General features: G+C 45.1%; 3 protein-coding genes across 3 annotated transcripts; 1 reads left to right on the forward strand and 2 right to left on the reverse strand.

Moving 5' to 3' along the window:
- Positions 1-1,670: 1,670 nt before the first annotated feature.
- Positions 1,671-10,978, reverse strand: LOC118783480 (smoothelin-like protein 2). Its single transcript, XM_036537373.1, has 7 exons — positions 10,113-10,978; positions 6,418-6,499; positions 4,974-5,040; positions 4,512-4,655; positions 3,933-4,053; positions 2,983-3,134; positions 1,671-1,979 (listed from the first exon to the last, which is right to left on the reverse strand). The coding sequence occupies exons 1-7, from the start codon at positions 10,599-10,601 to the stop codon at positions 1,853-1,855; spliced, it is 1,182 nt and encodes a 393-aa protein (XP_036393266.1). The 5' UTR covers positions 10,602-10,978; the 3' UTR covers positions 1,671-1,852.
- A 1,304-nt stretch (positions 10,979-12,282) lies between these two features.
- dhrs13b.2 (dehydrogenase/reductase (SDR family) member 13b.2) lies at positions 12,283-19,224 on the reverse strand. Its single transcript, XM_036537335.1, has 8 exons — positions 19,114-19,224; positions 17,858-18,043; positions 17,469-17,741; positions 15,943-16,272; positions 14,859-15,188; positions 14,179-14,280; positions 13,082-13,101; positions 12,283-12,727 (listed from the first exon to the last, which is right to left on the reverse strand). Exons 1-8 carry the CDS (start codon positions 19,154-19,156, stop codon positions 12,713-12,715), a joined length of 1,299 nt encoding a protein of 432 aa, XP_036393228.1. The 5' UTR covers positions 19,157-19,224; the 3' UTR covers positions 12,283-12,712.
- A 735-nt stretch (positions 19,225-19,959) lies between these two features.
- On the forward strand, positions 19,960-24,503 carry gemin4 (gem (nuclear organelle) associated protein 4). The gene is made up of 2 exons (XM_036537246.1): positions 19,960-20,014; positions 21,275-24,503. The coding sequence occupies exons 1-2, from the start codon at positions 20,005-20,007 to the stop codon at positions 24,496-24,498; spliced, it is 3,234 nt and encodes a 1,077-aa protein (XP_036393139.1). The 5' UTR covers positions 19,960-20,004; the 3' UTR covers positions 24,499-24,503.
- The last annotated feature ends 2,783 nt before the right edge of the window (positions 24,504-27,286 follow it).

Consider the following 27,286-nt stretch of genomic DNA (forward strand, 5'->3'; position numbering starts at 1 on the left):
CTACAGCTCTCTGCAACTACAACTGCACCTCACGCTGCTGCTGCAATGGGCCTATGAAGCAAGTCAGAGACACCATGCAGAAAGTACTCTATTCCATAATGTCCCCCCACTTCCTGCAGGCCTATCATAGAGGTTGGAGGGTATATACAGGGGAAAAACTTAAGTGTTCTGGTCATGCCAACCCTGCCAACCCTTTAGGTCTCCACCAAGTCCCAATGCGTTGATGCTGGCATTGTGTTTCTTGTTCTGAAAACCCATGAGATGATGGGTGGAACACCCATTTAGCTTTGAAAGTGGCTAAATGTTTGAGACACATGGAGAATATGCAAAGCTGATCAGTTTATTCAACCTTTAATCAACCAGGTAAGTTAGCTGAGAACCAGTTCTCGTTTTTCATAAAGAAAAGACATGGTGAAGAGGCTGGAAACAAATGGAGAAGATATCAGATAAGAAGCAGGTACACAGTCCAGATCAACAAGTACAAATGTTGTCATTTGAGTAGCTGTAATATACATTGCAGAGTAAGTGTTCCATACTTTTGTGAAAAAATATAATCGAATTAAATTAATGCATTTCTGGGGGCAGTTGAAACAGTCATTTTAGTGTGCGTTGATGTTCTTCTGAAGGTGAGAAAAGACCATTGCCTTCGGTTAGCATATTGCTCTTGTTTGTACAAATGAGGCAACATGACAGTGAAAAGCTGGAGCCCACTTCTCACCAGCAATGGCTAAAATGTGGAAGTGGAGCTAGGGATATAGAGGTCCTGCTTCTGTGAAAATTTTTTTTCTGACTTTATCCAGAGCCATTTTTTTAAGATTAAATACAGCTTCTGTCAGCTATTTGGTGCAGTTTCGCTATCTTAAATACTGAAAACCAGTCACAGTGTATAAAGATTTGCATAAACAGTTTTGTGATGGTAAAATATACATTTTTAAAAATATTTATTTTTTTACCAGTACCATTTTTACCACACATTTTTTTTTACCAGTATTTTATCTTAAAAGGCTCATTGACCACACCACCTGGCAAAAGAATTGTTTGTGTCAAGCAACACCAATTGCATTAACATCTGATAAACACTAAATTAATTCGTCAAATTTGACATGCTCCAGCTCATGAGTGTGCATCAGTACCCCTTAGTGCCCTTGAGTTGCTGACATGACAACAAGTGGCGTACCTTTCCTCCAAATGTTGTTCACTGCATGTTGCAACATGGGACTTTTAATGTGAAACATAACTGATTTTGCAAACGTATGCAAAAAAGAAGAGGGTAACGTGACAACTGAGCTGACAACTGAGTCACTTAGTCATGAGTGTTACTGTGGAGGCTTTTGTGAAGTGTTTAACAAGCTTAAAAACTTCGGGGCTGGGTTGGCACTGTTTCATCATCCTAAGGAGTTCAAACTGTCGTCATCTGATTAGTATCATCATGCATGTCATATAAAATCATAGTTCTGCTTCAAGAGGGCTTTGACCTCCCTTACATGCTGCAAGGACATTATTTCTGTGACGAGTTGGTCTCCTTACTGGAGGAGCTGACTCATTGCATAGATTTAAGATAAATCACTACCAAACACCAGGACAAATTACCAGCCATTCCATGCTCTGGATGAAGAAATCAGAGCAATCTTTGCAAGAGATAGAGTAAGCAAGGAGGAATGGAAGGCCTGTCAGGTCCTCCTGTGTTTTTGAGGGTTCTGCAATGGAGACTAACACAGGGTAATGGCACACAAACACTCTCAGCCCCAGAACCCAATGTGAGAGGCAGTGTGGTCTTTTTAGGAACACCAGCTGCCCCCCTGTGGGTGGGGATGGGGGTGGAGTGGTGTTGCTGGGTGAGGGTGTGGGGCCCTCACTCAAACTTTCGCAGGTGGTTATAGAGAGCCTGGACGTAGGTGAAGACACACATGGGGTCAGGCCTGCGGCCCATCTGCATCATGTCTTCCACCTCGATGAGCCGGTCACAGCCCGCCTTCGTCCTGAGAAAGACAGTCAGAGACACACATTTCTGTTGATAGGCCTGTCTTCATGAAAGAGAATGGTCTAAAAGATATTGGGGATTTTAATCTTTGGTAGGACATTACTGTACATTTGGGTTTGCTTCTATGCCATCACCCCTGTTAACATAAAATAGAAACAAATATAAATGCCCCCCTCCTTAATGGGTATTCATGTGTGATGCATTCCAAGGTAACAGCAGATTGTGTTTCTGAGGTGTGCTAAGACTCAATTTGATGTCAGATGCAGGGAGAGATAAGGAGGGAGAGCAAGAGATTGAATGTGAGTAGTGGGGACCACAGATGGGTCGGGGGGGGGGGGGGGGTGTTTGGCAGCATGGCTTGTGGGGTGAATTGGATGATGATATCTACAAAAGAGCTTAAACTTAGTACTGCACTGTTACCCAGTATGCTGATGTACTGTATCCTAGACCGCAGGATTAAAGTGAACAGTTGTGTCTCCAAAGCGGATTTTATTAATGAGATTCTGTTTCATCTATCAAAAACCAACCGACAGCAGTATGCAGGAGAGCAATCAATGCACATTCACTATAGTACAAATGGACCAAACTGGAGGTCTGTGATATGTGCAATAATAAAACAAAAGGCAGGACAATAACGAGGAGATCACTGGAGTGCACAGGTCAAGAGTGACGGTGTTGGATACCTTACAAACATGTAATGTAAAATACCCGGAATGTTAAATATATCTGAATAAATATCAAAATATTTTGTACATATTAGTCAATGTATCAGATGTTGCCACTTCCACGAACACATAAGCAACAGCTTTTTAAATGGTGGAACATTTTAGATTCTGCTATGTGTATTTTACCATAACAACAGTGGTAACTGATTTAGGTACATGACATATTTTGAAGGTAAAATGTCTTGTTTTAGATTTTGTAACTTGTTGCACAGTGGCATCTCTCTATTGATAAGGGACACCAGTCAGACGGATTCTGAAGTGCAGTTGGCCACTCACTCTGCAATGCCGAATGCCAGCTCAAAGTTGCGCTTGCGGTTGGCAGGTGTCAGTGTGCTGTAGTCAAACTCAGTGGGGAAGAAGGAATGGACCAGGGCACAGAATGCCAGGCCATTGCTCCAGCTGGATGAGAAGTTCTGGATGTCAATATTCTGGAGCAGAGAAGTTGGGAAAGGGAAGGAGGAGAGAGAAAGAAAGAAGTGCAAATGTCAAAGTGAGATGAGGTCATTTGTAGGACACGTGGGCAGCACTCTTTATCTTTCTGCCTATCCCAGTCCAGATGTGCTTTTGGGAAGGTATCTTACTTTTTTTTTTTACCTCCAACACGTTAAGTCAAACTTCTCATTTCTGCCCTGTGGTTATTCCATACCATACCATTCCATTTGCTCTCGTGGTCACTCATTTGAATTTCAGCAGGGTCACTTGAATGCATTCATACATATGAGCCTTGGAAAACACAAGGCCCTGTTAACCAGAGCCAGCCAAAGTGAGTGACACAGAGCATCTGCTGTGGAGCAGAGTATGACACCATGTCTACACCACACCAGGGCACTGTGTTCCACTTACAGCACAAAATACAGTAACACTAGAGCACTGCATTCCACTTACAGTACAAAACACACTAACACCAGACCACTGCATTCCACTCACGGAACAAAACACACTAACACCAGACCACTGCGTTCCACTCACGGCACAAAACACACTATAACACTAACAGTATCAGGACAACATAGTGAATTAGTGTTTGTTGAACCACATATAATAAACCAAAGCACAAATCAAAAAACATTATCAGTGAGCAGCCACACAGACATCTTTTCTATTGGCCAGTGACTCAGTTCTTATTACCTAATTCATGTTCCTTTTAGATCTTCTCCTGTTGTGTCTGTCTGCTGTAAATGCCTAGAGTGTGTTTTGTGTGCCCTGTACAGTATTGCAGGCCTCACCTCATATCCAATGGTTTTGGAGCGGCACCAGTCCAGAAGGATCTGCTTAATGCTGCTGGCACTGACAACTCCAAAGCTCTGTGAGCGTTTGAGCTTAGGCTTGGAGTCCTGGGGCTTGGATCTGTCAATGAGGGGACAGAGCTTGTCAGACAGGTGCAAAGAGAGGCAAGAAGAGGAAAGGAACAGGGAGCAGGGGAGGCACAGAGAAGTAAAGGAGGAAGGAAAGAAAGGAGGGAGCAGCAAAAAAACTGAGAATGTGTAACAAAAATAAGCGAGACTGAGTAACAGGAACAGTGAGTATGTAAACAGGATCAGGAAAGAAGGGACTTATAGTTTGTATATAGCTTGTATTCCTTTTGTTAGCAGCACTTAATATTCACACTCCCTAACTGAGATAATGTCTGGTCAAGAACTACATGTTCCGTAAAAAGATCAAAGTACCACTTGTCAGCTGTAAGCTCATTATTTTGTATTTGGACAGCACTCAAAGTCAGCAGAGAACATAAGGTGAACATGAGGTGGAAGGCGCAGGGGGCTGAGGACAGAGTATTTGGCGTGAGGATGAAGGTGACAAGGTACCTGCTAATGTCGGAATCCAGTTTCTCGAAGAGGGAGCGCGCAGCTTGGGCGCCTAAATTATGTGGCAGTGTCTGTGACCTCACCAGCTCCCGCCTCCGCTCCACACCCCTGCCAGAGGACGTCTCTCTTCCCATGTCCGTAACTCTTTGGGAAAGAGGGAATAAAACGGTCAGAATGCCTCTGAGATCCTCCATATTTCAAGTCTGCGGGCTGGAGCAATCGGCAGAACACACACAATATGTAGGAAACGTATGGGAGCTACAGCAGATGATTCATGAGAAAATTGTTGGATGAATGAATGAATTTTTGTTGTAAGTGAATTCATGTTGTAAGTGAAAGGGTAACTGAGTCATTGGCAGAATGGGCAATGATGCCAAAATGGGGTCAGCCTTTTAAAAGGAAAACATAGGTTATTGTTCTTGGCTAATCCATCATTACGACAAGCAATTTTATGTGACTAACCTGTCACTGCTGGGTGAAGTCACACTGGAGTACGTCACTGACTTTGAAGGTGCAGAGGCATGCTTATCTGCAAACAAAGCAGAGGTACACGAACACACACACACACACACACACACACACACACACACACAACCACAGTGACAGATAGGTATTAAAGACTGCACTTGAGGGACAAAGACCAGCATCTCCACAATTTGTCGCTGGACGAGGGTGTCTGTCAAACTTAGACTGATTTGTTATGAAACATTAACAGTCAGCTGTGGCTCAAGGCAGGGAATGAAGTAGACAGAGGAGGACAACCAGTGCCAGGAGGCTCTGTCTCGGGTGACACAGTGCTATCCTTACTGATCATAGTCCTCACTGACACACATGCAGTTTTGACAGGAACGTTTTTACAATGTTTCTTCTGACTCCAAGCAGCAAGATTGCTTATTATCAGGGTTCACAGTCCATTTACAAAAAGCCAGCTTCTCATATCAAAGCAAGTCAAGTCAAATATTAATATTCAATATCAAGTCAACAGCCAATATGGGAAAAATTCTTAGCTTTTCTCTTCACAGTCTCCACACATAATGTTTTTCATACCTGGTACCTTGCAGTGAGAAACAGTGACAGAGAGGAGTAAAGTTTCCCAAGGCTCACTGAGGAGAAGATTGATGCCCATTTGCGTCAGCTGGCAGGTCTGAGCTGCCTGCTATTTCCTCTAAATGTCCAGGGGGTGGCGCCTGAATGCAGCACCAGACCTCAGACTTTGCTTATGTTTCTTCTCACACAGTATTATATTTAACCATACACACTAATACCAAAACCATGATATCCACATATGTATTTCCCTGACCTGGTCAGCATGATTACACATCGAATTACATATTCTCTTCATTTCCATCTGCTGTAGAAATTTCTGTTTGTCGAGCATGTTATTCATACAATGAGAGCATAAACATTTGACGCAAGCTGCTCTCTTACGATAATCTAAAAGCCATTTCTTCTGTAACCTGAGACGCTGAGTATCATGGAGAAAATTGAAATGGTGACCTTGCACCTGCAGGGAAAGTCTTCTGGTGAAATTCCCCCAGATTCCCAGACTGAACTGCCCCAGACTGAGCAAAAATAGTTTCGTAATTTTGGTCTTGGATATGTCAAACAAATACTGTACTTGAAACAGAAACAGACTTTATGACGCACTCTGTATTTAAAGACCATGTCAACCGTCTGCCTCATGACTTAATACCATAATGCAGTTAATCTACACTGGTTGCTACAGCACTGCCCTAGTACCACATAGCTGCTTCCTGGTAAACACATTGCAGACATAGCACAAGAAGAGGATCTATGCTCAACACAAAGGCTGTGGAACCTCTAAAGACAAACTGTGGATTTTTGTGTGTGTGTCAGTGTATGTGTGTGTATATATTCAATGTGTACTGTAGGCTTATGCTATTACCTGGTCCAGGTGTGTGACCATTCTCCAACACAGCAGGGCCTAGAGCAGAACTGGTTTCAGTGGGTCCATCTCTCTCAATACTCTGTGAAAAAAAAGAAAGCGCAGATCAAACATTGCTCCAATTAAATCACAGGCACACAAAGATGAAACAGCGATAGCAGTGATTCAAAACAGACCCATTAATCTGATTTCCTGGGCCCTTCATACTGGTGTGTGTGTATCACCATACGTATGGGTTTATTTTTGTGCAGTAAGCAGGTGGGGAAGCACTTCATGTTATGGAACAGTGTTCCTTCTCCTTTCCTCCCCTCTGTACTGATACTCTGACAGGCAAACTGTGGACAGCTGTGCTCACCACATAGCAAAGGGACAGTGACTCTATCACACACGTCAGAGAATAATCTTTCAGGGAGACAAACAGAACATCATGTTTTGGTTTTTTTATTGGAAGGTCTTTTATTTCTGCCCTTTACAGGAGTTACTAAGTTAAGTGACTCGCTTAAGGATATAATCATTATTCCACATGAAACCCCACCTCAACTTACTCATTGCTCATATTTACTACACAAAGACTGAGACCAAAAACTAAAGCATGGACCCACATGGTTCGCCAATGATCCCAGTGTATCTCCATGACAGGCTGGGAGAGCACAACATAAACACTTGCTTTGGGCCCAAGCTGTCCTGTATTCCATTCCTCCAAACCCCCTCCCAGTGTTTTGCAGAAGAGCTCTTTAGCTGTCAGTTATCACGTGACAGGCCCACAATCACTATATATAAACTTTCTCACATGCTTTTTGTCATTTCAATTGGGACAGTGGCAAAACAACTGTCGGTAGGTGGGGTCCTGCTGGTCTATTTTTACCCTGAGATACCTCTGCAATGCCTCTCACTGACATGCCTTCTTTATATAGTTCCTAATAATGAGGCAGAGAATAGCTGAGGCCACACGTTCCAGCACTGGTTCAGTGACCTTGTGATAATGGCTTTGTGTGAAAATCAATGTGTTGAAACCTGGGGTGTGGGATGTTTTCATTAAAGTGGGTGTGTGTAACACAGCAGGTCAAATGGATATGATTAAAAAGTGATCAGCTAATTGCTGTATTCATTTAAGAATGAACAGAAATTGTCAACTTCAAAATCAAACACACACAAGACCCATCCTGGTACATCTAGTTGTATTGAAGAAATGAGAATATCCTTGACTCCTGTAACTATCAGTATCTTATAAGATAGCCATTTCCCAAGAGAGTAGAACTTGACATAATTTACAGATGCCGCGTCACAGATGACCATTTTGCTGTGCCAGACCCATACATAACATCTATCTCCCTCACACAAAGGTTCACATGTGAGAAGATGATGCATTACTAATTGCACAGTGCAGACAGCCATTGGGCTGTAGGTCATTAATGCCCAGGAATGCTGGTTGGGATTTATGTTTGCAGTTAACCCCTGACATATGGAATCAAGTTAATGGGCATCCACACCATCATCCAGACGAGCACTCTGCACTGAGTACAACAGACCCTTGCACTGTCATCCTTGTAAAACGCAAGTCCTGCTGGTATTTATGGATAATAAACGGGAAGGTTGTTGGTATCGCTGGACTTCATGGAGAAGCTGCAGGTGCCCTAACAAACCCTGTGTACCTGCAATGTTCCTTATCTCCAGCTGAAGAAGCTTTCTAGTGCTGTGGGATATGCGCCTCAGAGGCCCTGGTGTGTTGGACACTACAGTCCAGGTGTCCAAGCTAAACTGCAACCCTATCCATAACCCTGCCAATATGTGAAAACTGGTTTTGTGAATTTTGATGAAGCACAGAGGAGTGGTGGAGTGTTCCTGCATGGCATGCAGTGGTACTGACACTTCTCCCCTGGATGACATTCGAGATTCCCAGAGCTTTTGCCGAGGACATGGAGCAGAGCTCAGCAACAGTGGGGACATTGTGTAAGAGGGACTGCTGTAAGAGGGGTAGGCAGGGAATGCAGATATCTGTCACTCAGGTTCTGGCCACAGACACAATGTCAGACTGTGAAGATATGGCCCTTCTGTATAGCACTGAGAAAAAGAGCGATCCCCAAATACATTCCAAACACCACACTTTAACTTCTACTTGTTCTGTGGGCTAAAAACATCCATACAACAACAGCCCTACAAGAGAAGCTCCCCAACTCACAGAAGGAGGAGACAAACACCCATTGCCTCTTTTGCTGCGCACAGTCACACTGTCTGAGCAGGAACATCAGACACAGGATTAGAGGCTATGAAGAATGAAGGGAACTCTGGCACTGCAGACCTGAGACTGGTTGGCTCTCCTGTGTGGAGGAGGTCAGTGCTTTGAGGGGTGCCTGAGTAGATGGCACACTAAGAAAGGCTTGCCTTGGAGTGTGGAAGGAGACCATGGAGAAAGAGGTCAAAGTGGTTATGGAGATTAGCAGGTGTGTACTGCACAGCAGGGTGATGAAGATCTCACTACTAAGACAGGTCCACACATATCTTCCTCTCAAGCTCTATTGTTACTGTTGAATGAAAAGAATCTCTTGGTGTGATAAACCATCAGGGCTGTGTTAAGGGTCATAAAGGTTCCACAGTCCCACTAAAATAGTCACCCAGGGCTCTACAAGGTTAACCTACAATCTTCTTATGAGCTAACTGAAAGCTATGGATGTGTTAAGCAGGGTAAAATGTATAAAAATGGCAGCACTCCAGATGTCTATGATCCTATTGTCAGTAATGAACATGGATTCTCATCAAGTACACTCAATGCACAAATATATCCTCAGCAACCATGATCATTTTGGCCCAGTTCAGCTGTCTATCAGTTCCATCTCATGAGGGAACTGCTGTCTTAGATAAGCTGAAACTTAGCATTCTTTGCCACGAACAGGGAAGCTATTGACTACCCATAAACTAATTTGAAAACCATGCAGTAGGTGGGACAGTCAACACACAGAAGCTCTGTTCATCCCACGGGTTAATGTATTTGCATGTAACGAAGGTATTTTCATATTTAAACCAGGAAATGATAGTGTGTAGCTTACATATCTGGGTATATGCCATCAATGTGCTCATTATCAGACTTAAAAAACTGTGCAAGGATTTCAGATTGGACATGTTGAATAAAGGCTAGATCTATTCCTCTAACTGTACTGCATTTTGTCCTTAATTTCGAATAAGAGGTTTAATCAATAAAATGTCATCAATAAACATTTTATCAGTTGTGTAAGTTATTAAAAATTAACACTACTACTCATTGAATTTTTATTGAATCTATAACTCCAAATCTCAAAACATAAAGGTGCTTATGCAGTTTATGTATAGCTCACCTTTGCACTTTACAGTTTATAAATTGAAAACCCTCCCTTCAATATGGGCTTTGAGCCATGATTTATAAGTGGCTGAGGAGACAGAGTTTATGATTGATCTTGTTACAGAATAAGACATCAGCATGGCATAATCGGAAGTGCTATCATGCACACAAATGCTTCACATTGTAATTAGTTTACTACATTCTCTCAACATTATGGGGACATGTTCCCCCTGTCCCCCCCACTCAACATGTTTCACCCCCCACCCCAGCCTACACCCATGCCTGTCCAAAACCAAAGACCTCAAAACCCAATATTCAATATACTATGCTAACCATCATATAAATGACAATAATGTAATGTAATGTAATGTACTATACTCACACTGGTCTTGCTGGAAGCAGAGATGCTGGCCCTGCTCAAGAATGGAATCGTCTGAGGACTGGGGGTGAACAGATTCTGGGTCCTGCTGGAAAGGGCAGGATGGGTGATAGAAGTGGGCGACCCGGGTGAAGGCCGGCTGCCGGGCACCCAGGAGAGGACCGGGTCAAACGGGGCGATGCCGAGCAGGGCGCTCCTGTCGCATGCCTCGCCCGTCAGCATCTCCACCTGCCGGGTGAGGGTCTCCAGCCGGCTCCGCAGCTGCCGGTTCTCCAGCTGCAGCTCGGCCATGGCCCGGACCAGGGGCTCGGTCAGGCCCGCGGTCTCCTCCAGGCGCCGCTCCAATCCCAGCTTGAAGGCCTCCACGTCCACGTGGATCTCGCGCATGGCGTCCCGCACAGTGGCCTCGTACCGGGACAGAGTGGCGCTCACCGCCTCCTCCTCCTCCTCCAGGGCCCCCGCTCCAAGAGAGGTCCGCCGGCCTCCGTCCATGGCTGCTGCTCTTCTCCTCTGTCACTGCCTGTCACCGTATGTTTGTATAATCTGTCCCTCTGATCCTCTGTCAGCAGGGGCTTTCCCAGCCAATCCCGAGCAATAAAAAAATGTTAAAAGATCCTCATGGAACGTGAGTCTGTGCCAAAAACTAATTCAACAGCCTGTAAAAGGAGTGTGCTAAAATTTTGAATGTTCTCATGTAAAAGAGAATAGTCAGTCAACCAGAATAAAAAATAATGTAGACTTTGATTTTGAGGACAAATACATTCTGAAGTGCTGTTAAATTCTTGCCTCAAGCAGTGTATCTTCTTCAAGTAAAAATTGTTTAAAGAGAGGAAAAAAGCTTTGTGGTCAAGCCTGAGTGCAGTACTGCAGCAGTGTGGATTCTCAAAGCCATTCTGTCCTCAGCCTGTTGTGTGTGTGTGGGTGTGTGTGCGTGTGTGTGCGCGTGTGTGTGTTGCGTGTTTTGACCTCAAGCCTGGTTGCCTGGTTCACCTTCAAAGCTGCCAGTTGCATCTGCCTGCCCTGCAAACTCACTGCCATTTAAAGAGCCAGTCATGGAGGGTGTTTCATTTCCCACTTCTCCAGCAGGTGGCGACAGAGTGGGAGGTGGGAATAAGGAGGGCTGGATTTTCATTACATTACATTGCATTATGTTATTTAGCAGACGCTCTTACTTATTTTCGGCTCATCTTAGCCCACCAAATGTTTAAAGAATGTGAGTACAGCTTAAGAACTGAGAAATAGTTTGCTGTACCACTCACTTGCTCATTTTTAAACAAGTTTTGGTTTACAGTAGTTAGCTAATAAACAGGAGCTAACTCCATAAGCACTCCATTACAGCAATCTGTCCTCTCACCGCGGGGAGAAAATAAACAAACTTCATTACTTGGGACTGCAGTGCCTTGTCCAAGATGCAGAACTTCGCTGTGCATTTTACCTTAGATTGAATTATGGACACATAGGAGTGCTTCATTGTAAAGAGTTAGTTAGATCAGTTTAAAAACATACTGTAAACTGGATCCAGGAGTTGTATAAGAACGCACTCTGTTTGTCTTCCTGCCTGCTCGAGCACAGTAGACCAGGCTGGAACTATCCTGAGGATAAGGTGAAGTGTCTGCTGCTTTTAATGTTCCTGAGTGTCTTGGAGATCATAAAAGGGTTCTACTCCAGACACAACAGAGGATGTGATGGAAATCTATCAGGGAAGGTTCCAGGGATCAGAGCAGGGGACAGAGGATTGTCAGATATCAGTCACTCACAGGTTAAAGAGACAAAGAGAGCGTGGGAGGTGAAGAGGGTGATTAACAGAGAGAAATGAAATGCTGTTTGTGAACAGATGCCATTCCTGAGACATATATGCAACATGCCAAGAAGTGGGTGTGGAGATCCATGCAAAAAACTGTCTGACAGACACGCACACACACGCACGCATACACACACACACACACACACAAACAATCAGCCACACATGCAGCTATAATTTATGAAAATGTATGTAGTCAGTGATGCAGACTTCAGGGAATCTGAACACAGCATATTAATCAGTGAGGTGTGCCTCATGTCAACAGGCTGTTTTATTTAAGAAAACAACACATACAAATTGAGTTGAGCTGCTGATCACAGCAGGACCAAATAACCACTTTATTTCATCATTAGTATTATCGTACCCCACAATTATCATCACCAAACACATCATCAAAAACTAGCATCAAATGTTTCATTCTTGGCTGTGTTACTGTGCTCTGTAATAATATTGAGATCTGTCCTTCAAAATATATTTACTGAATAAAGTACTGATGATGCACAGCAGTTCTCTGAAATAACGTCCCAAATAAAATTGTTTTACACTCCAGAATGTTCTTCCATTTGTTAAGAAAGGTGCATTGTTTTCCTGATTGTTACATCCAGTAATTCACCCCTTGGTGGAAAAACAGCTTTGTCCTCAGGTTCTCAAGTTTACTCCCTCCTCCAAACCACCCACTTGGGCCCCATATTACAGGAATCCAGATGTCAAGAGGGGTCGAAGCAGAAGGGGAGATGGAGGAAGGTTGAAGAGTTTCTGTCCTCTGCCTACTATCTGTCTCCACGTCTTCAGACATGCCCTCTTAGTATGGCTTCCTCTGCGTAAAGGAAACAGTGAACAGATAGTTCAAAGACACAGACACACACACACACACACACACGCACACGCACACACACACGCACCACATGCACACACACACGCACCACATGCACACACACACACATAGTGTATTAACAGGAGACAGAAAGTGATTGACCCCCTACCCTGTACTTCTGAAGAAGTATGAAGTGTCACAAAGGTCTCCTGTGACAAATTTGTATTTGCCAAATCACTCACAATACACAAATATAGTAAGTACATTGCAAACTGGATTTTAAAATAAATGAGTGATAATATCCTCATGGAGGAATAAAACCTTAATATTGCCCTTTATTGACACGATTCGACTCACCTTATTTGCTTCTCTTCTTGCTGTATGGGAAAGAGAGAAGAGGCTCACTGATTAGGGCAAATTATTCAGAGGTAACACAAAGACAAAATGGCAAAATATTTCATATACATAATAGAACAGTCAGTAACAGCAAGGGGGTTAGCACCACACTATTTTAGCACAACTCTAAAGCAAGCAATGTTCATTTTCACATGCATACAGTGCATAATAACTAAGCAACAGAGTACATACACTATACTGATCACTGAACTGAAAAAATGCTCTACAAATACAGTATCATTTATTAAAGGTGCACTGATGTACCAATTAGACTGGTAGTTATTTTTCATTCCAGAAATTATAGACTAATAGATGTTTTGATGTGTAAAGTGCAACTCGGATGTAGCTACTACATAAGTTATGAAACACTGAATGCAGTGAAAGAGCAATGGAAATTTAACTTGCTACGAGGGCCTACTGTCAACTTGTCATGTCAAATGTAAATCAAGAGAAAATCAAGAGGTTGGAATCAGCTTCACACATGTACTTTTTGTTTATTTACTGATCAATGAATTCAAATACTTGAATAGATGGTTATATATATATTGTACCATCTGATCCAAAGTACAGTAATCAACTTGACTATAAAGCAACTGGGGAGCTGAAAGCATATATAACAGAAATGTTTGGATGAGTATTGGCTGCCATTAGTTTCTTGATTTGGTCATTTTTAAAGCCTCAAGCATGGTGATGCTGTAATTCTTGTTTGGATTGGTCAATTGGAATTGAAGCCAAACAAACACAACTGGCAACACAGGTAAACTGGAAGATGCTTCTTTTACTGAAATTTATCTGAAGCTCTAATGAAGACAGGGCTAAGGCTAAAGTAGCTGTTACTGTGTTTTAACAGGTCTGCATATTCTCACTTAGGTTTAATTTAAAACACACCATTTCGAGATGCATTAAATAGAACTCCTCATTCGGAATCCCAAAGCAGGCACTTGCAGATTGCAGCCTTAGCTAAAATTGTTCAGCTGCAGGAAGCAAACTGGTTTTGTCTGTTTCTATAAAAGTGATTTAGGATGAGTGAGTAAAGGGGTTGAACAGATGGGACTCACCTTCATGGAGATAGCGGAGCATCAGGACCAGAACCACGACCATTACCCCTATAAACACCACAGCCATGACTCCCCACAGCACAGAGCCCCAGCTCATAGGCTCTGAAACAACATCGAAACATAATTTAGCACAACAGAGCTCCTTTAAACCAGCTTAATGCAAGCCTCATTCAACACTAACTGTGACTTTCTTACTGGCAGAACACTTCTTTCCACAACACTGCCTCTGTGGGCACAACATGTCATTCTGTAAAACTGGAATCAAAGGAAATTACTTGTCTTTATTTTTGTTTCCAAATTATTTTATTATTTTTTTACATGTCCATGCTTCATGATAAATAACCAGTCTTACGTCTTAGACCCTCCCTACCTCAATCAAAAGCACAAGTGGATGATTTGAACATCCAACATTATTCAATTTTCTTCTCAAATATTTTCTTTAAAAAAAAAAATTTCAATGTGTAATCTGTGATTCAGTCTGATCCCCAACTACGAGGATATCGGTGTGTGTTTGCATCAACTGTATTAAAAAATGCAAACCCTTGGGAGAGCTCTTATTGTGCTGGTAAACGTTTATTTGCATTAGTGCTAAAAATGTACTGATTGTTTTTTCCTTCAATGAAAATCAACCCAGTTTAGCTCAGATTAGCTTGCAATCCCATCTCTACACTCAGACTCACCTGTGACGGTCAGGGTGAAGCTCTTCCGGACAGGGGTGCGTAAGGAGTGGTGGGAGACCCGGCAGGTGTAGGTGTAGCCCGAGTCAGCGAGTGAGGGGCGCAGCAGGAAGAAGGCCGACAGGGAGTAGGTGCCGTCGGGGTGGTGGCGGTGGCTGGAGTACAGCACGTTCTTCAGCACCTCCGGCAGCCGCCCGCCACCCCCCCCTTCCCTCAGCCACTCCAGCTGCACGTCCAGCGGGTAGTACCCCTGCGCATCGCACACCACCTTCAGCTCCTCACCCTGCTGGAGGGACAGCGAGGAGGCCACATTTACGGACGCCCGGGGGCTCTCTGGGAGGAGACAAACAGACATTACCGTGGTTAAAGAGTTGGTTAAACAGATAACCCTATACAGACAATCATAGAAATGACCATACCCATACAAAGACCAGCTCCTCTGCTCATCTCACCCATATGCATGTCTGACTGCATATGACTCTACTCCACTGATTCTGTCCCCATTCAACTGACACACTGCCAAGGGGAGGTGGCTTTTGTGTTTCAATGAACTCAAGTGCTATGCCACGAGGAGACTAGGGTCACCCACGCTGGACTGGTTGAGAGGGAGAGACCTGACAGTTCAGTTCCTGATCCCTCAGGTTAAGAATTAGACATAAGACTAGCAACCAAAGGCTGGGCAGCAATGTGACAAAGGTAAAGAGCACGGCTTGTAACCGCAAGGTTGCTGGTTTGATTCCTCGCTTAAGCACTGTTGTACCCTTGGGCAAGGTACTTCACCCAGAATTGCCTCAGTAAATATCCAACTGTATAAATGGGCAACATGTAAAGTTGTAACCTGTGTATAAGAGCGTCTCCTAAATGACAATAAAGCAATGTAATGTAATGCTACAGATACAGAGACACAACTTCTGCCAGAAGACCGGGCTGTTCAACAGCTGTGAAGCACCCCGCTGCAGAAATGACTGGTGACAGTGAAAGAGAGCAGGAAGCTGCCATTGTGATCCCTCCAGCCACTAGCAAAAAACTAAAATCAAACCTCCATGCGGTTTCCCACCCCACCACACACACCCAGCAGCAGCCTCACCTTGGATGTTCAGGGCAATGTCGTGGCTCCCGTAGAGCGGAGGCACATAGACGGAGCAGATGTACGTCCCCTCGCTGGTCACTTTGGTGAGGGGGATCCGGAGGGAGGCGTCACCCCCGCCAATGGCCCTGGCGGACACGCCGCTGCCCTCGCTCTTCCCTGAGCGGCTGGTGTAGCTGAAGAGCTTGGAGCGCTCACCGCGCCGCTGCAACCGCCACTCCACGGTCAGGTCCGGCCTCTTGTGGTCCACGGCAAACTGGCAGTGCAGCGTCTGCTCCCTCAGCAGGCCCACCGCCACCGAGGGGGAGCGCGTCAGGACCACCATCACCGCTGCAGGCAGGGAGGGGCGAGGGGGGTGAGCAGGGAGGGGGAGGTCTACCTATCTTTGAATATCAACACTGCAGCATAGTGGCAAGGAGCATGGCTCATAAGAACATATGATGACGAGAACAGGTCATTCGCCATTTCTTAATTAAAGAGTATCCAAAACTGCATCAAGTCTAGACTTGAACACAGCAAGGGTCTCTGCCTCAACTACATGACCTGGCAACCTATTCCATGTATTGATAACTCTTTGTGTAAAATAATATTTCCTTATATCAGTGCTGAACTTACTCTTAACTAGTGTCCATTTATGTCCTCTTGTTTTACAGACTGAACTCACCCTAAAGAATCTATTATAGTTAACCTTATTGATTCCTTTTATAAATTTAAATACCTCAATTAAATCACCTCTAAGCCTCCTCTTGCTTAGTCTAAATAGGTTAAGTAACTTGAGTCTTTCCTCCTAGCTTTTATATTTCATGCCAGGAACTAATTTAGTTGCCCTTCTTTGAACCTTTTCTAGAGCTTCGATATCTTTTTTATAGTGCGGTGCCCAGAACTGCACACAGTATTCCAGGTGCAGTCTGACTAAGGCATTGTATAATTTCAATATAACCCCTTTAGATTTATACTCGATACTTTTGGCTATATATACCAGCATCCTGTTGGCCTTTTTTACTGCTACAGCACACTGCCTAGATCCTGCTAAGCTTGGGTCAACCACCACTCCCAAGTCCTTTTCAAATTGAGCACATTCTAGTTTTTTTTCCACCCATTAAGTAGTCTTGTCTAAGGTTCTTATTTCCCACATGCAAGACTTTACATTTATCTAAATTGAATGTCATCTGCCAGGTATCTGCCCACTTTTGGATGCTGGTTAGGTCTTCCTGTATTACCTTAGTTGATTCTACACTATTGGCTAGACCCCCTAGTTTTGTGATATCATAACAGAAAGGTTGCTGGTTCGATTCCCTGCTGGGCCACTGCTGCTGTACCCTTGTGCAAGATACTTAGCTCAGAACTACCCGAGTAAATATCCAGCTGTATAAATGGATAACATGTAAAAACTGTAACCTATGTAAGTCACCCTGGATAACAGCGTCTGCTAAATAACAATAGTGTAATGTAATAAAAATGTACTGATGTAACAACAATAGCATAGCATACTTCCTATACAGCTGCCCCCATCCAGGTGTAAGTACCTGTCGTGACCAGAGTGTCTCTGTCTCTGATGGGGAACATCTTGGTGTAGTCCTCCTGGGGATCAGCGGAGGTGGCTGGGGTGTGTCTGAGGAAGGTGGTGAGGACGAAGAGCCCCTCTCTGTGACTTAGCGTGCAGGTGAACCAGACGTCCCTCTCCTCTGCCCCCGGCCCGGGCCAGCGCATCTGAATGCCCCCCGTGCTGTACCGGCGAATCTCGCACTTCAGCTGGTCCGTTCCCCCTTCCACGTACCTCCGCATGTCCACCTTCGTCCCTGAGAGAGGCACACAGATATGTGCTAAGGACCACTCGTCTCGTAACACAGCACAGGGCACCCTGTGGAGCGCGCGATGTGACCCTCCTCTGATTGACAGCTCAGCCGTCACCCACCTGTGACTAAGAAGGTGATGGTGTCTGGCTCGATGGGACTGTCTCCCGGCTGGCCGAACTGCAGCATTGCGGGTAAATGGTGGTGGCGAGTTTCTGGTTGCCCACTCGCGTCCGTGAGTATCTGGTCCTCTATCAGCTCACAGCCAAGCCATCTCAGATCCTGCAGAGACTGGGATCCCAGTGCACCTGTACAGGACATAACATGGAAATCACACTCACTGATTGATTGGCTGGGTGATTGACTGATACAACAGTAAACAGTAGCAGAACAAGTATGAGGGGTACCCTTGCAAACATGTACTGCATACACTTACAGTGAAGTAGCGTAAGTGAAATGGTCTGGAGTTTTCTCATTAAACAAGCAGCAAACTGATTACATTTGTGGCTAAATGATTTACTGTTGGCTACATCAAAGTTTGATGAATAAATTTCTAGGTTATGATGGTTCAGCAAGTATGATTAGTTCTAGGTGAGATGTGTAGCAACTTTGTAAGTAATCTGCATTAAACAATTAATTCTGCACTCATCAAATGCAATCTTATCATTGTTTATCACTTTAAACTGTTAAATGTTTTCTTTTCTGTAACATACTGATAAAATAATTATGGATGAAATAACTGCGTTAGCAGATATCAGACGTGACGAAAACACATACACACACTGACGTGTCAACAATATTCACATCATGTTATAGATTGCTGAGAATAAGCAAATTTTGTTTTAAAGCAAATTGAAACACTGACCAAAATACCGATCGCTCTCGTGGCGTGCCCTGTAATTCATAATTTCGTGCCGCTCTTCAAGGGGGGATACATCATTATAAGCATGATTCTGCTAACAGAATATTCTGTCGCACACACCTGACTCAACGAAGTAGTACTACGACCTAGGATCACAGATTTCTTTTAAGACTATCCAGATTCAGAAAGTAGATAGGTACTACTAGTTGGCCCACCTAAAGTAAACTGACTAGCTAAGTTTGTATTTCCTGTTTAGCTAGCAAATGTATGGCTCTGCAGAACAACTGTTAACTGACAGAAATCAGTCATTTGGAACAAACGACAGACATTATTTCGTATAATATTGTGGTGTAATTCCCGTTGGTTTTAATGTTGTAAATAATATAACACTGCCTACCGCATAGATACAGAACTTTACTGAGGTTATGTACAGGGGGTCTAGATCAAGAAGCATATCGTTTTCTAGCTATCTGGTGAAGCACAATCCTTGAACAACAAAACAAGTTTGCCACTTACCTGAATAAACAACTGTACTAAGAATAAATAATATCAACTTCATGTTGCTTCAGAACCGTCCTTATAGGAATCACTTTGCAATGCAGCTGCCATCTGAGGCAGTTAAGGCCACTAGCTTTCACTTTCATTTCAGAATCAGGACTAGCTGGCTGGCTCTGCCTCTGAAGCAACGTTAGCCGACTAATCGCTTCGGGGACTTCCAAAGACACTGCCCTCCCCACCCGATGAAGGCAAACTAGACAACTAACCATGTGGAAATAGTGACAGGCACATGCAACTAGCTTGGGGTTTAAACAACAAGAATATGGCATTGCATAATGTAAAGCGTTTAGTTTCAGGTCATAATTTTGAAGCAAAAGCGGGAAAAGCAGTCCTTCGGTCGTTTTTTCTATCTGGGTAATTTGACTGTGCATAGCCATAATTAACCACATCTAGCTTGCCAGATAGCTATTTGGTTACAGGCAGGATGACTTGAAGATGTCTCTCTTGAGGACACAGTGAGCACCGCATTGAGCATGTATGTACTGGCGCAATCCACAAGGGGTGGCGCTGTAGGAAAATTTACAGACTTTATTCGCGATGTGTTGCGCTTTAAGGTTTAGGTTGGATACGTTGTTGGGGAAGCAGTGACGCTGAAGCGCGTGTGAAGTGGTGGGAAGTTGTTAGAAGCTAACTAACCGCGCATACTGTAGTGGGGACACATGGTGGCTGTGTATTGCTTGTCACACATTTCCCAGTCGAATCGCCGAATGTTACAACCGAATGTAAAACCAGCCAGTAGTCAAAGCTGTTGCACGCCAGTTATCGAAAGGTCTGTTTTAGTTTAATTAGGTGACAAACTGAATGGTTCGTTCGTTTCATTTGCTAAGAACTGCTTCCTAATCATTAACTATGGGATCAGGTAAGCTTGAATTTGCATTTGTATGTCGGCTTTCTGCATGTATGAAATTTGCATGCTAACTTGGCTGTCAGATATGGGTACCGGTAGTTACAATGGCATCTATTCAGGTAACACAGCTCCTCTACAATTGCACTGTCTTCACCTGTGTGGCGAAACAATATTCGCAAGCTTGTGTAACTAGCTAGGTAGCTAGTTAGCGGCACAAATGTGCGAATAATACGAGATATATATTAGTATTGATCTAGTTTAGCGGTTGTAGTAATGTTGGCAAGCTTGCTAACATCAAGCTTTGGTATATGTGGTGCTTTGTACCTTCTGTATAAGGTAATTCTCTGTGAAGTCAGTTTATATTTATCTTAAATCGAGGTATGGATTGTTGAAGTGGTCGTTTTTGTACCTGCCACGGCTTTCTTGAATACATTATAGACTGACTTCTACGGACACAAGATACATACTCAGTCTTTGTCATTAAAAGATGTTTGCATGTGCGGATGTATTGCAGCAAGTCCGCTCCGCAAACGTCTAATAATCAATCACGATCCAAAAAACTACTTCCTTTTGGAAAAGAGTAAGAGTATATACCTGACCTGACATTCATTTATTCTGCAGTTAGAAAAAGGGAGGATTAATGTGATAGATTTTGCGAGACTAGCCATCCACTCTTAAAAGATCCACTCTTATTTCCTAGGTGCAAGTGAATGCATATTAAAATAGTTTGGAATACATGTTTGTTAGATAATTCCATTATCTACTTGGCACAGAAAGCTTAACGTAACGGGGTTTTTGTCACGCTTAAGCATTTTGGGGAATGGTGACTTGACTTTTACGACAACACATTGTGCTGAATAATAAGAACATCAAAAATAAAGGTAATATTTGGGAGGTATATTTGAAATATCAAATATTAATATTAATCCATTTCAAACATCAAAGCCAGTAAATCTCTTTGAGGATCCAAAGAGCTTTGAAATGACTCCAGTATTGTCTGTTAATTTCTTTATCTAAATGTTGCAACATCTGCAAGGAAGCCTGGATAAGCACAAAAATGGGCACTTTAAAATAACCATATTTCAAAAACTATTTGAGAATTAATATGAAATTATGTTTGATCCACAAGACAAAGGTATTTGTGAAATCTGGAATGTGTGGTGAGGTAGTTATCAGGTGAGGGAGAATTAGGTTGATAGCACACTGAATATCCCTACATGACCTGTTCATTGTGAATGATTTACTGACACAGTGCTGTGTCTGTTATTGCAGAGTCCTGGCTTTGCTGTGAGAAGACCGCTGTGCTTCAGGGAGGGCTTCTTCTGGCAGAGCAGCTGTGCCATTCAAAGCAGCTGCGCTCCCTGAGGAAGCAGGAGTGGGGCGCGGTGGGTCGCCCTGTGCTTCAGGCTGTCCTTGAGATCTGTGGGGAGGGTCATGGGGGAAACCAGCAGCAGGTCGACTGGAGGAAGAAGGTTATCTGCATCCTGTGGAGCAAGCTGTTGGAAATGGAGAAAGGGAATGACGTTGACGCCGCATGGAGGGAGAATCCTTTTTTCTCAGTGCAGAACAGCCTGCCCAAAATCAACCGTGCGCTGCTGTTCGAGCTGGTCAAGTCGATGGGCTTCTCCAGAATATACGTGGAGTTGCTGCTGTGCTTCCCACCGTCGGCCCTGTGCTTGGAGCTAGCCAAGCTGGTTGAGCACAGCACTACAGACAGCACCAAGGAAGACGCCCAGTTCCTGCTGGAAGTGTGGTGGGAACTGTGGAAGGGGAAGGGCAGACAAGAGCAGGCCCTGGATCAAGCCTTTGCGGCCCAGTGCTTCCGCTACACTAACCCCTCCGCTGAGCTCTCACCCCAGGCCCACAAGAAATTCAAGCCAGACCCTGACAGAGCCCTGGCCCCCACCTGTGTCCCATCCATGCTCCTCCTTGCGTTTAAGGAAATGAAAGACCACATAAGTTCACCTGGCATGTGCTGCTTCGCCCTCTCCAACTGCCTGGATACTTTTTATACCTCATTCTTGCTGGACCATACAGTAGACACCAGTGCAGAGCTTCATCTTCAGAATCTTTCAAAGGCAGTGTGCATTAGAAAGAGGCAGATCAGCGCAGAGGAGTATGAACTAGCTGAAGCCATCCAAGAAGCCCAGAGAGACCTGGCTGCCACATGCAGTCCCTCACGATTCAAGCCACGTGGAATGACGCTGATGCAAGCTGTGCAGACTATGCGGACTCTGACTAAAGCCTGGGGGAAGAGGGAGCTTCTGACTGTCCCAGAAACCGATGTCCCCACTAACGCTTTCCGTCTAAAACAGAGCTTAGGCAGAGTGATCGGGGCCTTGGAGGAACTGCAAGCGTCTGAGATTCTGGTGGAAGGAGAGAGGCAGGATGTGAATGAGCTGAAGCTGGCTTTGAAGAACATGCTGGATGTTCTTTTCCTCCCTGATTTGGAATGCAACTCCACGGAAATGGCTCGTGTCACCATAGCTATAATTGACCGCCGTCTAGAAAAATACCAGGAAATTACTCACTTGTTTGCCTCCGAAATCAACTGGGCTTCACTTGGGAGTGAGTGGATTAGCTGCCTGGAGAGGAACAGGGATGCCTTTCAGCACAAAGAGCTGGTTCTGAAATTAGTATCAGTCCTTGTTGCAAAATGCCAGTCCGACACCAATATTGTGCAGTGTAAAAAGCTAAGGGAGATCATTCTGGACATTTTCACCGGGCTTCCACTGCCTGACAAGAACGACACGCTGGCAGGAATGCTGGCCTCCTGGGGTAAGAGGGGGCTGAACAGCTGCCTGCCCCACGCCGTGTCGGAGGGCTTCAGCGAGGAGCTCAACCTGTCCTTCAACAGCATCATCCAGACCCAGGCGAAGGGCAGCCTCGGTGCCGCCGTGTCCGCGGTGTCCCGCGTCGCCTTCCAGGATCCCGAGGCCACCCTGCGCCGCTGCTGCCACATGGCTGTGGCCAGTCTGGGGGCCCACGCTCTCCTGGCCCGCATCCTCCGGCAGCTTCCGGGGCTGGTGCGTCACCAACCCTGCGGTCCCGAGGGGAGGGGCGCGGCCGGGGGCGGCTTGCTGTGCAGCTGTCTGCAGGAGGCCATCTGGGGTAAGCTGTCCTCGCCTCAGGAGGAGAAGCAGTTCCTGAGTTTTCTCGAGGCTTTGATGTGTTCGAGTACGGTGGCAGGTGAGTCTGCAGAGGGAGGGCTGTGTTTGCTCCCCCCAGAAAAGGTCGTGCAGACCTTTGTCCTGCCTAATCTCTCCCCCTCGCTCCCTCATGGCTGTAGCCTGGAACTGTGTCTGCAGGTGCTTATGGCCACTCTAAAGCAGACCCCTCACACTGACTCTCCGCACTGGGTGATGAGCTGCTCTCCGTTCCCTCTGCTCTTTTCCCTCTGTCAGCTGCTGAGTGACAGCTGCAGGTGCTGGGAGGAGCCTGCAGAGGGCGCCCTCCACGTATCCATGGAGTCGAAGGAGCTTCTGACGTCAGCGCTGACAGTCCTGGGGGAGATAGTAGGCAGAGAAGTGGCCGCAGCCCCCAGTTCCTGGTCTAGGGCCCTCTTTTGGCTCCGAAGTAAGATAGAAGCGCTGGATTGGACTGTGCCCTTTCACCTGAAACCGATCTGGGGAGAACACTTCAAAAACGAGGTGCCGTGCTCCTTGCTGGCTGTGTGCGACCTGCCGGAGGAAGAGTGGTCAGGGCTGAAGCTGCTGCAGTACGGGCAGGGCACGGGGCTGCTGGCCTGGGCCGAGTGCTGCTGCATCTCTGAGGAGGTGCGGGACACCATGCTGAGCCGCCTGGCTCTGGACCAGCGCCGGCCAGAGGACGTCAACATGTTCAGCAAGGGCCTGCTGGTGGCGCTGGTGCAGACGCTGCCGTGGTGCACGGCGGAGGGGTGGAGCAGGCTGCTGGGGGCTCTGCGGGAGCTGCTGGGCTCGGGCCGGCTCCACGTGCCGTACTCGCTGGAGTACGTGGACTTCCTGCCCTTGCTGGACCTGAGGGCCTTCGCCGGCGCCCTGCGGCTGTCCGTGCTGCTGCTGCGCGTCTTTCAGCTGCTGTGCGGCTCCAGCTGCGCAGACTGGCTGCCCGCCGGCGGCTGGGCGCACGCAGCGCGGCTCTACGCCGGCACCGTCAGGGAGACGCTCGCCCTGCTGAAGGCCCAGCTGCCCGCCCCTGCCCCTGCCCCCACGACCTCTCCCAAAAACCCGACGCTCTCGGGCGCCTCGGGTGGCGGGCAGGAGGTGCTGTTCGTTCTGACCCAGCTGTTCTGCCACGTCCTCCACGTGCTGGTGATGCTGCCCGGGCGGGCCGAGCCCCTCTTCCTGTGCGCGCTGGAGATCCTGACGCAGTGCGAGGCGCTGCTGGCGGGACACCCCGGCAGCAGCTCCACCCTGGAGAGGGAGAACACCAAGCACTTCCTCACCTCCATCGCCGACAACCTGGACTGTGCCGAGATGAAGGCCGCGCTGCACCAGAAGATCGCTCAGCTGTGAGCTCACCACGAACCTCCACTTGAACTGTACCATGTGTGCCATGAACTTCCACTTGTGTTTCTCTAAATAAAATATTTTGTATTTATTTGTCAGCTGTTTTGATTTGCTTGGAAAAAGCCAAGTCAAACACATTAAAGTAGGTAGTATGTTTATCTGGAATGGTTACACCTTGTGAGGGTCATTCTCCTTCCATTACAACAAAACAACTACTGACCATCGAAAACACACAGGAGCAACATAACCTATACAGCACGATGCCGACACAAACGAATAGTCAAATTGATTTATTTTAGTTTCGGTGTCTGGACTAACCAAATTGGAACAAGTCATTTCTCTTGGTCATGTCAGTTACATTGTGAGCTTCTGATAATAAATTCTCCAAAGAGCACACACAAAATACCAAATATGCTCATCAAATCAAGTCTAATAAGGTATCAAAAACTGGACAGGCAGTGTAGGTCTGACTACATTCATTACCTTAGGCAACATTTAGTAGCAGCTGAGGTGAAGATTGTCAAGGCACAGAAGGCAGTGAACTTTGAGTGCACCCTCCTCATAATAATCCCATTCATCCGGGATGATTTGCTTGCCTTGTCCAGGCACTCAGCGGCACAAACACTTTTCTCAAAATATTTTACATGCCAGATGCTTCAGTCAATAGTGCGTGATAAAAATTTGAAATATGAATCTCTTCAAATTCTAAACAGCTTTTTTCCCACTCGAGTACCACTGAATTCAGTTCTTACAGTTAAAATTATTCTTAAAGTGGACTCCTTAATTCTTAGAAGTGTAAGTTTTTGTATAGTACAGCATTGGTATAGGAATGACGCAGTGTTTCTGATCACTGCGAGGTTGATATCCGCTTGATGTGTTTATGCCTGCATTTCATATAATTGGAAAAGACAGTTGTTATGAATAGGACATGGCAACAGAAACAAAATCTCAACAGAGAAAATATAATGTAAATGTAAAATGTAAACTAATGTAAATTGATCAAACATCCTGCTTCTACAAGCATGGATTGGATCAAGTGAGATTCTGTCTTCATGAGCACATCCCCAATCCCTTCCTCTCTTCCAGCTACTTTTTCATCCCCCATTGATGCTGATCAGGAAGAAGTCCAGTAAAATCATATAGTCTGCATATTCATGTTTTTCCAAATCCTTCCTCAAAAAACTTTCCTTAGTTACGTTCACAAGGTGATACTATACATGTCCTCACTTGTGTACACCAGATACAATCTGATATTTTCAGTGCAATCCTTTGCAGAAGAAAAATATACTGACCCATTTGTCTACATTCATTGGCTGTTCTTTTGCAACACAAAATCTTTTTACAATAGTTTGTGTACCCGTTTCTAAATATACAAAAGTCTAAAGAATTTCTAGCACTCAGCAGTAATCAAAAAGATATATATTTACACTGAGGATACTGAGGATTACTAGCAGGTGCTGTAGCTTTATGAAGCTGTTGGAGCCCCATGTAAACTGCCTGCATAAACAGTCCATACCACAAAGCTGCAGAGCCAGCTGGGGTGCGGGGGGGTCCTCAATTGACCAGCAGCTAGGAGAAACTACAACCACTTACCGCGCATTACAGCATATCCTAGACTATTCAGATCCAGATGCTACAATACTACCACTGTGCTTTTAGGCCACGCAACCACAGTGACATTTTCTTTGGAGAGATGCTTCACATTGACAATGACACATACAAAATAAATATAAGCTGAGCTCTACTCCACACATTTGTCTGCAGTTGGTAAGTGTAGATGACTGGTTGTTGGAGCCCCTTTTCACTGAGAACCCAGGAGATTCTAAAATTGTTTCTGGGGTATGCTCTGGGTAAATCTGGATGCTGAGCTAGAAGTGAAAATGATGTAAGACGCATGTAATTGCTAACTGATCTGGCTAGCAGCTAGATAGCTAATGATTTCAGAATTAAATCTCAATCAAGGAGTGAAGGTAGTGCATTTGCAGCATCTACAATTACATGGCAAACAACATCTGAATGATAGTTGGAAGGATGTCTTTGGTCAGATGAAATGAGAAGTGAGCGGTTTGGAGAACTGAGCGACAGCCCACACCTGCATAATTTAGGGTTGTTTGCATCTTTGAGTCTTCAAGCCTTTGCTAAGAAAGAGGGAGTCATGAACTCAAACAGAAATCAGGATATTCTGACCAGGAAGGTCAAATTTGGCCTCTGTGCAATGCCATTATATGAATAAAGTATGACGACTTCTTAAAATTTTAACACCAAAAATGGTCATGTATGTACATTTTTATGTTACATCATATTTGTCCCTATTAATCAGGGATGTGAGCTGTGAGCTTTATGTTTGCAACAGTAGTTTCACACTAACACTTCTCCATTGCTAAAATACCACACTAGTGCACACACCGGAGCAGAAAAAAGGTCACAGTCAACACAATGTCACTGAGCATTGCTGACATAGTTACCATGGAGTCCATTGCTCACTTTGCCTTATGGTGAATGAATTATTTCAGCCTACACCATGCATCATCTTAGTCTATGCATAATGCTTCTGCCCACGGGCTAGAGTAACCATTGGATAATTATTGGAGTGGTTGTAGTGGCATATTCTTTTTCCCACCGCCTAATGTATGCCAGCAATTACAGCCTATAGTGGTTTCTGCTTACTACTCCATCGCAAGGGTGAGAAGGTTCTCCCTGGTTTCCAGCAGCCATATGAGCAATCAGTGGTACCAGAGAAGGAGTGGTGGCCCTCCGTTACAGTGAGAGAGCTGGCAGCAGATGGGCCGCAGCG

This window comes from Megalops cyprinoides, chromosome 9, assembly GCF_013368585.1.
Source record: "Megalops cyprinoides isolate fMegCyp1 chromosome 9, fMegCyp1.pri, whole genome shotgun sequence".
Classification (NCBI taxonomy): Eukaryota; Metazoa; Chordata; class Actinopteri; order Elopiformes; family Megalopidae; genus Megalops; species Megalops cyprinoides.

What these genes read in the sequence shown, in the direction of transcription:
- dhrs13b.2 (XM_036537335.1), bottom strand. Translation starts at nt 19,156, where the DNA reads ATGAAGTTGATATTATTTATTCTTAGTACAGTTGTTTATTCAG. An exon ending in CTTCACCCTGACCGTCACAG is followed by an intron (nt 14,281 to 14,858) that starts GTGAGTCTGAGT and finishes ATGTTGTTTCAG; the next exon opens with AGCCTATGAGCTGGGGCTCT. An exon ending in GCTCCGCTATCTCCATGAAG is followed by an intron (nt 13,102 to 14,178) that starts GTGAGTCCCATC and finishes TTTCCCATACAG; the next exon opens with CAAGAAGAGAAGCAAATAAG.
- LOC118783480 (XM_036537373.1), bottom strand. Translation starts at nt 10,601, where the DNA reads ATGGACGGAGGCCGGCGGACCTCTCTTGGAGCGGGGGCCCTGGAGGAG. An exon ending in TGGTCACACACCTGGACCAG is followed by an intron (nt 5,041 to 6,417) that starts GTAATAGCATAA and finishes CTTTGTTTGCAG; the next exon opens with ATAAGCATGCCTCTGCACCT. An exon ending in ACTTCACCCAGCAGTGACAG is followed by an intron (nt 4,656 to 4,973) that starts GTTAGTCACATA and finishes TCTTTCCCAAAG; the next exon opens with AGTTACGGACATGGGAAGAG.